This window comes from Sarcophilus harrisii, chromosome 3 (assembly GCF_902635505.1).
Source record: "Sarcophilus harrisii chromosome 3, mSarHar1.11, whole genome shotgun sequence".
Lineage (NCBI taxonomy): Eukaryota > Metazoa > Chordata > Mammalia > Dasyuromorphia > Dasyuridae > Sarcophilus > Sarcophilus harrisii.
Window position 1 is genome coordinate 188625958 of NC_045428.1, and position 18301 is coordinate 188644258.

Genomic DNA, 18301 nt, shown 5'->3' on the forward strand with positions numbered 1-18301 from the left:
CTTGTCCCCTCTGTAGTCTAGATGTTGCTGCTTCTGTCCTGTCTCCATTTTCAATGAATTTTTTGATTCCTGCCCTCTCTCCCTTGTTCTCTTCCATAAGCTTGACTATAATATAGTGGCCTAGGCCTGAAAAATACTTTTTGTATTTCTGAGAAGATCCGTAATAGTTTCCTCAAAAATTCAAAAGAAAAAATCACATTCATTTTCTTTCTATTTGAATAACTGAAACACAAAATCAAATTCAAATATACCAGAGTCACTAATCACTAGATTTTCTTTTTTAATTCTAGGCATCTTTTAAGAAAGATTTCCAAGTGTTCACTTGGTTGTTTTTCTCTGGTCGAAGTATTGTTATTTGCAGATATTTTTCCTGCAAATGACTCTTGATTTTCAGGTATTTTTTCTCCAAGTAGCTGTTATATTTTCCATGGGTAAAATTATTTACCAATCTTCAAGTCAGAAGGTGGTTAATAAATACAAGAATGACTCAAGGATGTTTTACTCTGAATGGGAAGATGACAAAGTAATGAAAAGTATTAGAGGCAAAATAGAAACCTATTCATTGTTTTTCCATTTTTAACATGGGGATCATAGTTTTCTCATTAGAGGAACTTGCACGATGATTAGACTAGGGAAGAGACCTTTGTTTTGCTTCTTTTTATTGAATATGAGTATCCTCAGTGACTTGAGCTCTCCATTTTCCATTATTGACACTAGGAAGGAATATGCTTATATGACAAAATGGTTAAAAGGAATTACTTTGATCCTCACAATGATAACTTTTTTGTTTTGGAATTTTGAAAATAAATCTAATGCCCATCTCTGGCTCAGGACCAGATATAGGTGTTGGTGTGACCACTAATATTGCTCTACAAGAGTCTCTTTTTTCTTTAAGATGAATACAACCAAATGGAATCCAAGAGGCACATTTCAAGCAGATCACATAACTTGATGACATGGGTGGGCCAGGCCTCCGATTAGGATATCCCCTCATTCTCCTCAGGAGAATCTGCTTACGTAAATCAGTTTTTATTTTGTCCGGAGGAATAGAATTGATGATGCTGTTAATAGTTTTTAAAGGTATATTCCCACCTCTAATAACATATGGTTTGAGATAAACTAAGCCTGATGGAGGCTGTACCTCTTGAATATGGTGATTGGTGTCTACAGTAGCCTCTTTGGGGTATTTGAAGTTTAATAGTTTCTGTGTCTCCTGGTCATGGCTTTTTGGAGATTTATTACAATGGTCAAGATTTGGTGGAAGCTCAGTTTTTTGTGCAGACTGGTCCTTATTGTCAAGGTCTGATGGAAGTGTATCTTGATGGAAAGGAAATGATTCTAGTGATGGTATATCTGCGGCTGCTGCTTCAACATTTGGGTTAGACTCTATTTCAGGATGAAAGCAAGAAGATGAGGATACATAGGGGACCCTACGTTGATTTCCAAGGCATGATGAAGACACAGTTGTAGCCCTGACTTTGTGATTAGGTCCTGGAAATGGGATAGCTGTGGCTTTGGCCTTGTTAACAAGGCATGGTGAAACTTCAGGCTTTGTCCTTTCCTGGGAAAAAGAATGTAGTAGAACCTCAGTTTTATGGCTAGGATATACTGGAGGTATGGACCAATGGATGAGTTTTGGTTGATGCTCAGCTTTGTGGCCAGAGTTTTGTGGAGTCTTAGGAAGTTGATAGCAGTTGGATAAAGGCTTTGTCTGATTTCCATGATAAAATGGAGTTTCTTTATAATGTTCAAGCTGTGGCAAATGTGGAACAGAAACTCTATTCTTTCTATAAGGAGGTAATAATGTTGGGGCTGCATTTTCAATGGGAAGTGGTGTCTTTGTAGCTTTAGCTGGATTCTTGAGATTGAGTAATGACACAATTGGATCCATCCAACTTTTGGGAATTGATGCCCTTATAGGTTTAGCCAGATTCTTGAGATTGGGTAATGAAACAATGGGATCTGTGTGCTTAACCCAGCTTCTGGAAAATGGTGCTTTTGTAGCCTTAGCAGATTTCTTGAGATAGGGTAATGACAAAATTGTTTTCCGATGATCAGGAAGGGATAACGGAATGGCCTTGGATAAATGGTCAGAATAGAATAATGGTGAAGTATTAGGTTGGTGGTAAGAATGAGATACTCTATTTGCAATAGTGCAGGATTTAGGTTGGGTTAATAGTTTAGCCATAGTTCTTTGACAAGGGTTTATTATGGAGGAAGTCATGGTCCAATGGTCAGAGAACATATGTAGTGCTGCTCTAGGGTTTATTATGGATGAAGTCATGGTCCACTGGTCAGAGAACATACATGATGCTGCTCTTGTGTAGGGGCCCACATGTAGTAAGCCTGCAGTCATTGTCCAGGAATTGGAGGGAGGTAGCAATGCAGATCTGGACTTATAATTAAGACTGTTTATCATCAGCCTAGACTTGGATTGCTTGTGTTGATTGGGCAATGATGCAATCCACGGGGAAAGACATGGTAATAATGCAATCTTTGGCGACTGAAAAAAATATTTTCGAGGGTGCCTAAGTTTGGATGGTTGTTTTTTAGTATCTGACTCATTCTTTGGAGATACATTGAAATTTAAGAGCCTCTTTAAGGGTCTGTTCAAAAATGTTGGGCTTTCACTAGATAATTTTCCTTCTCCAAATTTAGAATTATAGAAAGAGCAAAAAGGCCAAAAGTGATTTAACTCTCTTCTCCAAATATCTTGGGGCATCTTGTCAGTATGTTTCTCCCTAGAACGAGAGGAAAAGAAACAATAAAGATGTATGAGAGAGTTAAAACTGCCTTGATAGTAGGACTATTTTAAAATAGGATTTAACTCAGACAAAGAATGGGCTAATCTTAAGAAAAACTTGTTCATCTGAAAAATAAGATGGGGGTATAAATGTATTTTATTTACAAGTGAAAGAAAGGAATTATCTTAACTTTGAAGAGTAATTGAAAAAATGACATTCACCTTGGAAGGAAAAGATTGAGTCCAGTAAGATTCTTGTAAATAAATATTGCTCAGTTCATTGTATTTGTATCCCTAGTGACTAATACAGCACATGTAGTTGATTATTAACAAATATTTGTTGAGTAAATAATTCATAACTATCACTTAGGCATGACCAGTCTCTATCTCCAAACTAGCATCCTATTCTCATTGAATAGGGTTAAAAAAACAATTTGGGGAAAGAGAGATTGTATACAACATGATATGATAAAGGAAATATCTTACTATTTTATTGCTGTACTTAATCTTAGCCTCCAGATGTCCTCAGCAGTGTAGTGTTCTGAAAGAGACAGGCAGAGTTGAACTGGATCTGGGGTGCTGATGATTTTGTGGTCCAATAAAAAATAGCTCATTTATATAGTGCCCTATTTACAACTTAAAAAGTTGCTGTCTCCCTAGCTACTCTTTGGGGTATAATATGTATTATAGTTCCTATTTTCCAGATGACAAGACTGAAGCTGAGAAAGATTAAGTGACTTGTACTACATCTTAGTTAATTAGTGCTACAGTCAAGACAAAAATCTGATTTCTTGATTCCCAGATTAATGTTCATTTTTGTATTCATAAGTTACCACTGAATCTGCCTTCCCTTTTACTACGCTTACTAAACTATGTCCATTCATATAGGATTCCAAATCACAGCTTAAGAACCTAGGATCTATTTGATTGGAATGTAAGCTCTATGAGAGCAGAAATGGCTTCACTTTTTTACTTGCATCTCTGGAGGTGGGAACTATGTTTTGTTTACAATAAGTACGTAATAAATGTTTTTTATTCATTTTTTCCTGTTTAATTGCTACACATATTTAAACCTCAAACTCAATGCCACATTTATGTAACAGAATGAAAGCCTGCCTTGATCTACTCTATCCTAACCTCCAATGTCAGTTTCAATTTGTCTCTTTGATGTCATATAACATTTTGTTTTATAAATCCCTAAATGTGTATTAAGAGATACAGTACAGTGTAGAGCCCAGTTTCTTAAACTGTGGATCTTTACCCCTTATGAGGTCTTGTAACTGAATGTGGAGGTTGTGAAATTATGATTTATTATCAGTAAATGTTTCATTCGTATACCTATTTTGTAAATAAATCTTATAAATATAAGTTTATATTTATAAATATGAAAATTTTACATATCTGGGATAAAAAATTTTTAGGCAAAAAAGAAGTTATGAGTGGAAAAAGTTTAAGAAGCCCTAGTGTAGAGGACAGAGATCTTCACAGTTTAAAGACCTAGATTCAAATCCTACCTCTGACACATATCAGCTGTGTTACCTGGGCTGGCAATTTAGGAATTATACTAAACTCTTTATTCTATCTCAGCTCTTTATCCCATCTACTGCCTATTGATTTCACTTTCATATCACCTCTCCCATACATTTTTTATTCTTTTCTAATAATGTCACCACTGTAGTGCTGACCCTTATCATCTCATGCCTGATCGATTGCAATATCCTGCTGACTAGCTTTCCTATCCGAAATCTCTCCCCATTTTGTGAATTCAATACTTTTCAGTTTCCAATTTAAGAGTCTCAGTTGCCTAAGGTAATGAAAGGTTAAATGGCATGGCTTCAGTCAATCAAAAAATTATTATTCTCCTATTATGTGAGAGGCATTGTGCTATGCTTTAGGTGATAAAAGAAAGGTAAAAAACAGTCCCTGATTTCAATGAGCTCAGCAGAAAGGAAGAATTGAGGAGATACCAGTAAAATTTTCCTATAGGAGGAGGGATTTTAGCTGGGACTTGAAGAAAGACAGGAGGTGGAGATTAGAAGGGAGAACACAGTGAGAGATAGAATGTTTGGTCAAGGAACAGCATGTTGTGGATTGCAGATTAGGTAGGGGCAGCTAGGGGGTACAGCTGATAGTTTCCATGTTTGGAACCTGTAAAACTCATCTTCCTGAGTTCTAATCTGGCCTCAGACACTTACTGAGTGACCCTAGGTAAGTCACTTAACCCTGATAATCTCAGTTCTCCATGTGTAAAATGAACTGGAGAAGGAAATGGCAAACACTTCCAGTATTTTTGCCAAAAAAAACCCAAATGGGATCATGAAGTCACCACAACTAATCAAAGTGACTTAACAACAACAAAGAAAGAGACAGAGATACAAAGAGAAAGAGAAAGAAAAGGCATAAGGTCTAAAGAAGATTGGAAAGGTGGTGGTGATGGGTCAGGTTGTGTATTCTTTATTTCCCCATTCTTCTTTCAGCTTTTATGAGATTGGATGGGAAAAGGTTATAAGAAACACTTAAGTTCTTCTACAGATTTAAATCAAATAAAATATCAAAGTATGTGATCCTAGTAAAGATGATGAGAGACTGGATTTTTTGAAGAGGCAGAAATTTTGTAAAATTTGAGGAGAAACTAGAGCCCAGACATGAATCTATATTCTACTTCTAGGTTATAATGACAAAAAGATAAGGATATAAAAGGTTTATGGAAGATCAAGGATGATTAGGGAGTTCAACCTGAAAAGACAGATTCAAGAGAAAGAAGGGAGGTTAGTGGCAAGATCACACAAGCTAAGTGAAATAATTGGTATAAGCAAATTAAAAGACTGGATTGGTTGGCAGAAGAAATGGTAAAACAGAACAATTCTGTGGCTATGTGTTGTCTTTATATATTATCCTCCAGCAGGTAGGACACCACACTTGCATTTGGAACCAGGAAAACAAAAATCAGAATCAAATGTATGAGGCTACAAAAAAAGCTTCTACAACAGAAAATTAGGACCAAAGCCTATGAAAAATATGGTGGTAGTCATCTGAAAGAACTGAAAGAAAACTTTTCTCACCTTTTGTCCATTTCCTGTATTTTTCCTCCATATGTCTACTTTTTTTCTTGAAGAAAACAAGACTTGATAACTGTGAAATGAGAAGAGATGGTTTATCCTCTGAACTAAAGAACTGATTATCATCACAAATAGTCATATCCTTATCTGAAAGTCTTAAAAATTATTTTGTTCTCAGAAATATAGCTTTGAATGTACTTAAGTTTTAAGTATCCTAACTTTAGAACCATCTTCCTCATCATTGGAATATGGGTAAAGGTAGTGTTTATAGGACTCCACCCTCCCCTACTTTTATCTTTAAAGAAAGGACCTAATGAATTCATTTTTATTTATGAAAAAATCTTAATGCTAAGTAACTAGTCACATGTTATAATTAGCTAATTTTAGTAATATTTTAAAGGTACAGAAAGCTTAAGCATAATGAATGAAGCATGGGTAAGGAGAATTTCACATTTTATCACCAAGTCAAAATAATTATTTATTGGACAGAATGGCCTAATTTAAATCAAATTACCTGAGACCAAAATTAATATTGGTTTTATTTTCCAGAATAACACTCTGAAGACCAGATACCACCACCCACTCATTCTCCAAGAAATTGTCCTGTATACATTTACATAGTTTTTAAGTTTCATATTTTTTAAGATTGCTTTGAAGATTCAGTGACAATTCTATGGTCACAAAATTAAAATTCTTTCTCATTTATCTTCATAACAAGCAGGTAATTCTGTTATTATTCCCATTTTTCAGCTTAGAAATTTGAAGCTTAGGAAAGTTAAATGACTTGCCCAGGGTCACAAAGCTGGTAAATGTATAAAGCTGGATTTGAATTCAGGTGTTTTTGAATTCATTATTCTATCCATTGTACAATTTAGTTGCAATAAAATGATAAAATGAAAAAAACAATGTGAATTTCTTTACAAACCTTAAAGTTCTATACAAATATTATTATTTTTTATGAAATCAGAATTTGACATCAGAAATCTAGATCATCTAGGTTTTTTCTAAAACTTTAAGCAATAATCTCAAGATGGTATTCCTCCTGTCTGAACCACTTTCTTTAAAAGTCCCTCACCATTATGAGCTTCAAAAGAATAGGAAATATAATCAAAGATTTCAGGGACTTTGGCTAGACCAATTCCAGCTTGCTATTATGGCCACAAATCTCCCCAATAGGAGGACACAAAAGTAATGATGATTTCCCAACTGAGAATAAAGAAAACAATGGAAAATAAGATTGCCTATCTATGACAATGTATTTAACCATTAGGTCTCTATTCTCAATAGGAGACCAGAAGTCATCCTGACATCATAGAACATAATCTGTCCATTGTCCAGAGTGGTACCACTTATCTTTGGGGACCAGTAAATGCAGGATAGATTCAGAAATGGTCCCATTTTATGACCTCTACTATTTTACAGCATATAAATAGTTCCAACTTATAACTGTACTAGACACCGGCTTTTCTGTGGGTTTCCATCAACTGGAATGAATTTGCACATAAGTAAAGCTAAAAATGTTTTTGTGGAGCCTTCAGCTATAAGGTAAGAAAGAAGCAACAACCTTACACTTCACTGAATTTCCTTGATTATTATGGAATTTAAATCACATTTTCATATATATCTAAAGGAAAAGGAATTCAGACTCCAAGAAAACAGTCTATCAAGAAAAGGAAATTCTCTTCTCTTCTCTTCTCTTCTCTTCTCTTCTCTTCTCTTCTCTTCTCTTCTCTTCTCTTCTCCTCTCTTCTCTTCTCTCTCTCTCTCTCTCTCTCTCTCTCTCTCTCTCTCCCTCCCTCCCTCTTTCTCTTTCTCTCTCCCTCTCCCTCTTCTTCTCCCTCTCTCTCTCTTCCTCTTTCTCTATCTCTCTCTCTCTTCCTCTTCTCTCTCTCTCTCTCTTTCTCTCTCTCTCTCTCTCTCCCCCTCCCTTTTCACTCCCTCCCTCCTCCCCCAATTTCTTTTTCTCTCTCTATGTGCCCTAGACAAATGTGACCTATGTGACTGTGATAAATTCTGTTGGGCAAATTCTTTGCAAGATATGCCATCAAAACAAACCCTTGTTTTTATTTCCTAGAGGGTTGGAAATAAGTAAGAAAACAGCCTCAGAAAAATGTAACAAAGTCCAAGTTATGAAAATAAAACATAGGTCCCCAAAGGCATTTATCATATACTTTTTTTGGTTTGTAGTTTCTTAGTAAGTACTTTCTGAATGTATGAATGATTTCTTATAATTATTTCTGAATTGAAACCAAGTTAATAATTGTTGAGTTTTTTTTTTCCTCCTCAAATATTGCCTTAGGAAAAATCTCTTCTAAGCACAGTGTTTAGCAAGTGGTAGGCATGTTTTAAAATGATGGTTGCTTATTTCACCTACCATCAAGCTCAAGCTTCCAGAACTTTCTTTCACCCACTGTTGCTCCCAAAAGAATTTCTAAAATACTTGCTTCCTGGGGACCTCTGGAAATGCAGACTTTTTTTCTCCCTTGCTTATCCCTGATCCTAATGGCCTTCTCAGTGGTAAGATCTTCAGAAACTAGGAAATTCAGATGTTACCAAGAGAAGGAAACTAGGTCAGACCTTAGTTTCTAAGGGGCTTATCCAGTAGGGAAAAAGGAAAATATTGATGAGTTTCCAACAGATATTACCTAGAGAGAGGAAAACCAACCCCTAGCCAGTTGTCTGAAAGAGGAAATTAACACTCTATTCTGAAATTATTGTGTTCTCAGGGGAAAAAAAGTAGAAAATGCTTCATCAAATACCTATAGCATACTTGAGTCATGAGCCCTCTGTCCCAAAGAAGGACCTTGTCCCTTGATGTCAGTATCTCTGACCTCACAAAGCCTTTAGCTGTCCATTATTTACACTATCCAGCTCCTTTGGTGCAAGATTCTGTCAGTGCAAGACTCAGGACTGGTCCAAATATACTCTACCTTGGACTACTGTTTCCCAAATTTAACATAATTCATCCCCTCCACATCTAAGTTTACCAGAATACTTTTTTTTTCTCCAGGGCCCCTCAAGTCCCTTTTCATTCAAGAACTTTTATCTGATCCTTTCAGTTGCTAAAGTTTTCTCCATTCTCAAGTTACTTTGTGTTATAATTACTTTCACACAAATTTCACTTCCAAGTAGAAAGTAATCTTGAGGAGAGATGTTGTTATGATTTTGTTGTTGTAGCCTAACACCTAACATGATGTCTACTACAATTTATAAAATGTTTGTTGAATTAAAATACTCATGTCCTTTGGACCCTACCAAGTGGATATTGGTAAAATCCTTTTTGATATCCTTTGAAAAGCTTAAAACTATTGATCTTTTTGTTCTTTCTCAATTTCTGAGGGCACATAGTATTGATGTCATCAAAAATGAGAATTAATTCTATCGAGCTTATAAATAGAATTATACATAATAGAGAAATTCAGTATTATTCTGTAGCCAATTGGTGGTACTATATGGCAAAGTTGGCTGAATAAAAGGAAAAAAAAAACAAAAAGAGATTTCATTTCTTTTTGTCGTTTTTGCTTGGTTGGTTTTGGGGGAAGAGTTAGTGATAATGGTGGATATGGGTTCTATATTTTCCTACATCAGTTTCTGGGGTGGGTGAATATGGGGAATATGGGAGGGAGGATATTTTCTGTTCCCTTGGTATTATGGGCCAGAACTTTGAATTTCAAACAAAGGATTCTTACAAGGTACTAAGTCAGTGGAATTGATAGAGACAATAGTTATCTAATTTAGGATAGTTCAGTATGATTGATTTAATCCTACAAGGAGATGTTATGGGCCAGAACTTGAAACAAGGTACTAAGTGGAATTGAGGAGACAATGGTTAAATCTAGCTTAGCATTGATTTAATCCTACAACAAATAATTGTTTCCTAGTGACATAATGATTAAATGATTAGTTTATACTCTGTGTATAGCATATAAGCTAGAGCCTTTCAGGGCCATAAAGGATAAGCGCACTAGAAGATCTCAGAGGCTGAGACAGATTCATTCCATCATCCACCATTGTGGTGGCTGGAGGCTGAAGCACAAACCTTTGGATTCAAAGAGATTCAGAGGGCAGAGAAGGAGGCAGGGGCTCAAGCACACAAAACCAAGGAGAGAGAAAGGCCTCCAAAAACTAGCCAAGTCCCAAGTGAAGTAGACAGGACTTTGAAGGAGACATTAAAGGATTTGGACTTTAATACCTGGCTGCATTTGTGGTGATTACTGAACTGAAACGAAGGCTGCCTCCAGAGTCCCTAAGCAAACCTCAACAGAGAACATTACATTTTAGAGAGAGTATTATTTTTTGGTGCCAGAACGTGGTACCAATAACCTTCATCTATGACCCAGAAATTGGGGCAAGTACAAAAATAGACAAGGAAACTTTGTTAAGGGCTAAAGTAGCATTTCAGCTAAAATGGGACAGATATTTAGAAAACAGCCTTCTTTTTCTCTCAAGGAAAATGTGTCAAAAGCTTGGTCAGACTGATAAAACATCAAGATTTAATTGTAACTTGGGAGCAGATCATTGAACTTTTAGAAACAGTACAGTACACATTTCCTTGGTTCTCTAAGGAAAAAGAATTGGATCTAGAGGAGTGGAAATTAGTAGGGGAGCAACTATGTCAATTCTACAGTGATAATGGGCCTGACTCAATTTCCAAAGATATACTTTATACATATAATTTAACACAATTGGCTTTAGGAAATTATATAAGTATTAGAATAAGAAAAAAAGAAGAAAGAACAGGAGGGGGAGGATACTGACAAGCTAAGTGAAAAGGATGAAAAATTAGACAAGAAAGGATTTAAGTACAATTCTGAGTGTGGTCCTTCACAGCAGACACCATTAAGGCATTTCCCAGACTCTGACCTACTTCCCTCAATTAACCCTTCATGGGTAGAGGGAGAAGGAGGAGGAGCAGAGGCAGTAACACAATTAGCACCACCTATGAAGAAGCAGCCTATGACAAGATTACAAAAGGCATTGGTTAAGGCTAAGAAAGAAGGACAGGCTATATCTGATTTAATAAATGCATACCCTGTGGTTGAAGAGCTTGACTCTTCAGGTCAACAAAGGAGAAGATCCACTCCTTTTGGTCTGGAAAAAATTAAGGATTTGAAAAAGGGTTGCATTCTTTATGGGCTACATCATCTTATGTGAAGATGTTACTAGATAATTTGGCTTATGAAATCTTACCACTAGTGATTGGAAATCCATATCAAGGACATATTTAGAATCTGGACAAAAATTGTTGTGGCTTTTGGGGTATCATGAATTATGTAGATTTCAAGTCCTATGCAATAAGCAAACTGGAGTTAACATACAGATCACCTTTGACCAACTAGCAGGTGAATGTCAGTACACAGACAATTCAGCACAGACTAATTACCCCATAGCAGCTTATAAATAAATTGCACCTGCTGCAATAAAAGCTTGGGATACCCTCCTAGGGAAAGATCGAAGGGAAGCCATCACAAAAATAGAGCAAGGTCCCAATGAACCCTTTGTTGATTTTGTGGGACGTTTGCAAACAGCTGTCACAAGAACCATTGTAGAAAATGCAGCTATAGAAATGATAAGACAACTGGATAAGGAAAATGGTAATGAAGTTTGCAGAAGAATTATATGGGGACTACACAAAGATGCTCCTTTAGGGAAGATCATAAGACGCTGTGCCACAGTGGGCACAAATGCTATTATACCCTGACTATGATGAACATGGGAAGACAGGGTCCCTCTTGGCAAAGGACTTCTAGAGAAACTCGTCAATGTTTTCAGTGTGGAAAAATAGGACATCTGATAGCCCAATGTAGGTATAGAGATAAATGAGAAGACAGGATGAGAGAAGACCCAAAACCCTATGTCCAAAATGCAACCAAGGTTTCCACTGAGCCTCAGAATGTAGACTGACCCAGGGAAATGAGAGGCAGGGCTCAGTCCCAAGATATCATAAAAAAGACAGGTGGGGCATGATGGCAGCTGAGGTTACACCTTTAGAAGTTCAGGATTCTGATAGGATCAATTAACCAAAAAGCAATCAGATGGCAGAAAGGGATATGTGATCAATCAGCAGGAAAGCAATCAAATGGAAGAAAGGGATTATAGCTCCAATGTAATTGCCAGGTAATGAGGAGAAATCCAGAAAGTGGTAAATAGAAGGGACTAGATAGGTTAACTGCTTGGGAGAAACGGGTTGCTTATATTTCTATAGATGGAGAAGGAAACAGATAGGTGTCAACAAGAACCTGGAGAGAGACAGAAAAAGAGAAAAATCTCAAAACAAAGGAGAAGACCTAAGAACAAAATCTGCAGGAATCACTGGATTCCCTAACACAAGATGAGACTATTGCAGAACTTCAAAACTTGCAGGAATTATTGGATTCCTGGCACATGAAGTAACAGACAATGGATTCCTTTATGACTATTTCTAGGACTTATGGACATATATAATTCCTCATGTTGATTCATGTTATTTGTTACATCACTACTAGCCTGTGTTATGTTACTATGTGCTTTATGTAATTTATGTAATTATGTGTAATACCTCCCATATAGATAGATTTATGTATACTTGTTTTAATAGTAAAACTCTTCAGAAACCTGCGAATCTGATTTGATTTCCCATTTCCTTTGGTATTTTCATCTCTCTTCCTAAGACATCAGGGAGGGCATGATCACCTCCTTTTATAGTGTTTTCACCCCTTTTTTGAGCAGTTAGGAAAGGTGTGATCACCTCCTTTTTGGGGGTTCTCATCTCCTTGAGAAGTCAGAGAGGTCATGACCACCTATGTTCTAAAACAAAAGAAAGTGGGAGATGTTATGGGCCAAAACTCTGAACTTGAAACAAAGGATTCTTACAAGGTACTAAATCAGTGGAATTGATAGAGACAATAGTTTTCTAATTTAGCTTGGCTCAGTAGAACTGATCTAATCCTACAAGGAGATGTTATGGGCCAGAACTTGAAACAAGGTACTAAGTGGAATTGAGGAGACAATGGTTAAATTTAGTTTAGCGTTGATTTAATCCTACACCAAATAATGGTTTCCTAGTGATATAATGATTGATTTGTACTCTGTGTATAGCATATAAGCTAGAAACTCTCAGGGCCAGAAAGGACAAGTGCACTAGAAGCTCTCAGAGGGTGAGACAGATTCATTCCATTTGCTTTGTGGTGACTGCAGATTGAAGCACAAACCTTTGGATTTGGAGAGATTCAGAAGGCAGAAAAAGAGACAAGAGCTCAAGCCCATGGAACCAAGGAGAGAGGAAGGTCTCCAGAAAACTAGCTGAGCCCCAGTTGAAGGACTTTGAAGGAGACATTAAAGGATTTGAACTTTAACACCTGGCGGCCTCCAGAAACCCCAAGGAAACCTCAATAGAGAACATTACATTTCAAAGAGAGTATTACACCTCTGTACCCTTTTTAAAAGACCGGGCTTTCTCCAACATGGCCTAGCATGGTTTCATAGCAGAAAGGTGGGATTCAGAATCTTTTGTCTTTTATCAAGAAGGTAATAAGCATCTCTGTCCCATCAAGCAGTCATATGGAAGATCCTGTTAGTCAAAAACTCAAGGACTTCAAAAACGGTATATATTCCTGGCCCATAGTACATATTATCTAGTGTACCCTGCTGGTCTATAGTGTATACTCATAGTACAAAGTGTACACTCAAGTACATAGTATATATTACTCATAGTATATAGTACTTTTGGATTACTCAAAAGGCTCTTTGCTCAAATGTAAGAAAGAGACAGAATTGGCAATGGAAAGTGATTGTTTCCTGCTGTAGAAATTATGTTCTATTTGTTTCTTCATTATTCCAGAAGAAACAGGTCATCACTATGTAGCTCAGAACTACTGTGATAAAGACATTGAAGGCATTCTCATAGACAGTGAAGTCCTCTGAAGAGAAAATACTGGTGAGTAGAAGCAGGACCACTTTTCCTGGAGAGTGAGGCCCAAGTTGAGGAGCCTCATAGCCAAAGCAGGGTGAAGGGCAGCTCTTGTAATAGTTCCATAAAGGCCATCAAGAAGTTAGAGTTCAAACCAATGCAGAGACTCCAGATGTATCTCTGGGGCTGTGCTCATGGATGGAAGGTACTTGAGCACCTTCACCAGTCTAACCCTCTGTGGGTGGATGTAGTCTCTATGAAGTGAAAGAACAGGGACCAGATGATGCAAAAGAGAAAGGCCAAGAGAGAGTAGGAGATAATAGCCACAACCATACCAGAGAAGCTCAGACAGACCACTATTCCATCCCACTTCAGAAGTAGTAAGCCTTGGTACAGTTTTTTTGGGCCCCAATAGCAGAGGTCCAGAGGCAATAAGGTATTCTGTTCTTTTCACTTGGAATTTTGAGGGCAATTAATACTCTTCCCAAGTCTTTCTTTCAACTTTCCCTTAGATATGACCTTTCTATGTCCCATGTCTCTACTAACTGCTGATTCTAGAACAGGGAGATATCTTTGAATTTCCTAGAGACATGAATTTTGTTTTTACCACCTGTATTTTTCTGTCATCTGTTTATATATAACTCAATTGCTTAGGATGGGGTAGGGTTGGGGAGGGAAGAGAGATAGCTTCTTACTTAGGATTTGAGAACTTTTCCTTGTTTTTAATATTTTGATAAGTGTTTCAATATGTCTATGTATTTTAATTATAAATTTAAAACTATTATTCCAAGAAAGAGTCCATGTTCCCTAGAGTGAATGTATCTAGGGAATGTGAGTTACATGTCACAAAAAAGTGATACAAGAGATTAATTTCCTCTAATTAGGTACTTTTAAGACATATTGATAAAATAAATTTAAGTAAGATTTCCTGGTGATTTTAATTCAAAGTTCCCAAATTGGGATACAAAAAAATTAGCTATTTTTTTTATTTAATAGCCTTTTATTTACAGGATATATACATGGGTAACTTTACAGCATTAACAATTGCCAAACCTCTTGTTCCAATTTTTCACCTCTTACCCCCCCCCCCCCTCCCCTAGATGGCAGGATGACCAGTAGATGTTAAATATATTAAAATATAACTTAGATACACAATAAGTATACATGACCAAAACATTATTTTGCTGTACAAAAAGAATCAGACTCTGAATTATTGTACAATTAGCTTGTGAAGGAAATCAAAAATGCAGGTGTGCATAAATATAGGGATTGGGAATTCAATGTAATGGTTTTTAGTCATCTCCCAGAGTTCTTTTTCTGGGCATAGCTAGTTCAGTTCATTACTGCTCCATTAGAAATGATTTGGTTGATCTCGTTGCTGAGGATGGCCTGATCCATCAGAACTGGTCATCATATAGTATTGTTGTTGAAGTATATAATGATCTCCTGGTCCTGCTCATTTCACTCAGCATCAGTTCGTGTAAGTCTCTCCAGGCCTTTCTGAAATCATCCTGTTGGTCATTTCTTACAGAACAGTAATATTCCATAATTTTCATATACCACAATTTATTCAACCATTCTCCAACTGATGGACATCCATTCAGTTTCCAGTTTTTAGCCACTACAAAAAGGGCTGGCACAAACATTCGTGCACATACAGGTCCCTTTTCCTTCTTTATAATCTCTTTGGGATATAATCCCAGTAGTAACAAAATTAGCTATTTTAGACCAAAGGAACACATTTCTATCATGTTTATTTTTCTGTGTTACAAGTCATTCACTAGTCTTTTTCTTTCCAAGTCCTCTATATGCTACAAATAAGAGACATAAATGGAAAAGTTAATACTGATTGTAATTTTATATAATCAAGGCTAATCTGGGCATACCCAATTTGGGTTTATATGCACTTACCAAGTGCATGGGGGAAGACTTTCTTTCAGTTCCCACATCTTTAAAATTAGGAAGACTGAGCCATTCGTTGACTTTCTTTTTTTGCCATCCTTGGGTGTATTCTTCCCAACAACTTTTATCTACTGTTCTCAGTTTGGACTCCATGAGCTAGACTAGTGAAAGAGGAAGAACTTGCCCTATGCTTTTCTTAACCCCAACTCTGAGAAATGAATCTAGGAGTATTTGTTTTTATTTAAGTATTGTTTGTCTCACTTTCAGATGCCAGTGGTGATCTCCATGGTCTTAGAAGTTTGAGTTATGGGCAACAGTGGAGCCAGAATTACAGGAATGGTTATTCAATGAGTGTGAGATGCATGCAAGTCCAGGGAACCTGAGATTTGAGCCCAAGGTTGTAGTTTTGGATTTGGAATTGGGATAATTCTCTTTAAGATCTGAGATAAGCCATGAACTTTTAGCAAGTGTTATCTCCAATATGTAATATGGGAGTGTCATTATGTGGCTCAATAGGAAGCAGAAGAGACATCTCTAGAATCTTTTCCTCTTCCTTTTCCAAGGGAGAATTTAATTTCTGTCAGGAGGAGGAAGCAAGAGCTTGGGATCAGAAGCTTAGCTATTCTGCTCTTCTAAAAGAGTGTGGGTACCAAGTTAAATTATATCTATCCTCCTCTTTTAATTATTATTAGTCTATGAGGTATGGTTTTCAAAATTCAATATAATATCTGATTTCTGTTTTATTAATTGGGGGAGTACAGCACCTCAAGCTTCATATTAAAGCCTTGACCCTATTCCCACCAAATATGAATTGCACAATAAACTTACACAGGAAGTTGCAAAGAAATAAAATCAGTAGAAAAATAGAAATCAGAGAAAGTATACATAGGAAAATATGTTTCAGATAATATAGAGTGAAGGTTTTCTATTAAGAACAAAGTAACTCACAGACATGGTACTGATACCTAAACCAGGTAAGTTGAAAACAGAGAAAGAAAATTATAGACCAATCTCCCTAATGAATATTGATGCTAAAATCTTAAATAAAATGTTAGCAAAAAAGATTCCAGAAAATCATCCCCAGAATAATACACTATGACCAAGTAGGATTTATACCAGGAATGCAGGGCTGGTTCAATATCAGGAAAACTATTAACATAATTGACTATATCAATAACTAAATTAACAAAAACCATATGATCATCTCAATAGATGCAGAAAAAGCATTTGATAAAATTCAAAATCCATTCCTAATAAAAACACTTGAGAGGATAGGAATAAATGGACTTTTCCTTAAAATAGTCAGGCGCATATATTTAAAACCATCAGTAAGCATCATATGCAATGGGAGAAAAACTGGAACCTTTCCCAGTAAGATCTGGAGTGAAGCAAGGTTGCCCACTATCACCATTATTATTCAATATTTTATTAGAAATGCTAGCCTCGGCAATAAGAGCTGAGAAAGAGATTAAAGGAATTAGAGTAGGTAATGCGGAAACCAAACTATCACTCTTTGCAGATGATATGATGGTATACTTAGAGAACTCCAGAGATTCTATTAAAAAGCTATTAGAAATAATTCATAACTGTAGCAAAGTTGCAAGATACAAAATAAATCCCCATAAATCCTCAGCATTTTTATACATCACCAATAAAATCCAACAGCAAGAGATACAAAGAGAAATTCCATTCAAAATAAATGTCGATAGCATAAAATATTTGGGAATCTATTTACCAAAGGAAAGTCAGGAATTATATGAGCAAAATTACAAAAAACTTTCCACACAAATAAAGTCAGATTTAAATAATTGGAAAAATATTAAGTGCTCTTGGATAGGCCAAGGAAATATAATAAAAATGACAATACTCCCAAAACTAATCTATTTATTTAGTGCTATACCAACCAGACTCCCAAGAAAATATTTTAATGATCTAGAAAAAATAACAAAATTCATATGGAAGAACAAAAGGTCAAGAATCTCAAGGGAATTAATGGAAAAAAAATCAAATGGTGGCTTAGCTAGCTGTACCTGATCTAAACCTATATTATAAAGCAGCAGTCACCAGAACCATTTGGTATTGGCTAAGAAATAGATTAGTTGATCAGTGGAATAGGTTAGGTTCACAAGACAAAAGAGTCAACTATAGCAATCTAAAGTTTGACAAACCTAAAGATCCTAACTTTTGGGATAAGGATTCATTATTTGACAAAAACTGCTGGGATAACTGGAAATTAGTATGGCAGAAATTAGGCATGGATCTGCATTTAACATCATATACCAAGATAAGATCAAAATGGGTCCATGATTGAGGCATAAAGAACAAGATTATAAATAAATTAGAGGAACATAGGATAGTTTACTTCTCAGACTTATGGAGGAGGAAGAAATTTGTGACCAAAGATGAACTAGGGTCCATTATTGATCAAAAAATAGAAAAATTTTAATTATATCAAATTAAAAAGCCTTTGTACAAACAAAACTAATGCAAACAAGATTAGAAGGGAAGCAACAAACTGGGAAAACATTTTCACAGTTAAAGGTTCTGATAAAGGCCTCATTTCCAAAATATATAGAGAATTGACTCTAATTTATGAGAAATCAAGTCATTCTCCAATTGATAAATGGTCAAAGGATATGAACAGACAATTTTCAGATGATGAAATTGAAATTATTTCCACTCATATGAGAGAGTTTTCCAAATCATTAC

General features: G+C 36.1%; 1 protein-coding gene and 1 long non-coding RNA gene across 4 annotated transcripts in view; one reads left to right on the top strand and one right to left on the bottom strand.

The window, feature by feature from the left end:
• Positions 1–254: 254 nt before the first annotated feature.
• On the bottom strand, positions 255–8768 carry LOC116422296. Of its 2 annotated transcripts, XM_031958860.1 has the most exons (4): positions 8562–8768; positions 5806–5875; positions 3230–3284; positions 255–2741 (listed from the first exon to the last, which is right to left on the bottom strand). In XM_031958860.1, exon 4 carries the CDS (start codon positions 2720–2722, stop codon positions 746–748), a length of 1977 nt encoding a protein of 658 aa, XP_031814720.1. In that variant the 5' UTR covers positions 2723–2741; positions 3230–3284; positions 5806–5875; positions 8562–8768; the 3' UTR covers positions 255–745. The 2 variants fall into 2 exon arrangements, with proteins under 2 accessions (XP_031814720.1, XP_031814719.1); XM_031958859.1 differs by lacking the exon at positions 3230–3284 and having other exon boundaries at positions 8562–8762.
• Positions 6936–18301, top strand: part of LOC116422297 — a 33030-nt gene continuing 21664 nt past the window's right edge. Inside the window, exons 1-2 of one of the 2 annotated variants that reach the window (XR_004232880.1) lie at positions 6936–7347; positions 13622–13717. This is a non-coding gene — a long non-coding RNA (uncharacterized LOC116422297). Of the gene's footprint in view, positions 7348–13074; positions 13385–13621; positions 13718–18301 lie in introns of those variants that run through there. The other variant, XR_004232881.1, reaches the window with a different exon arrangement.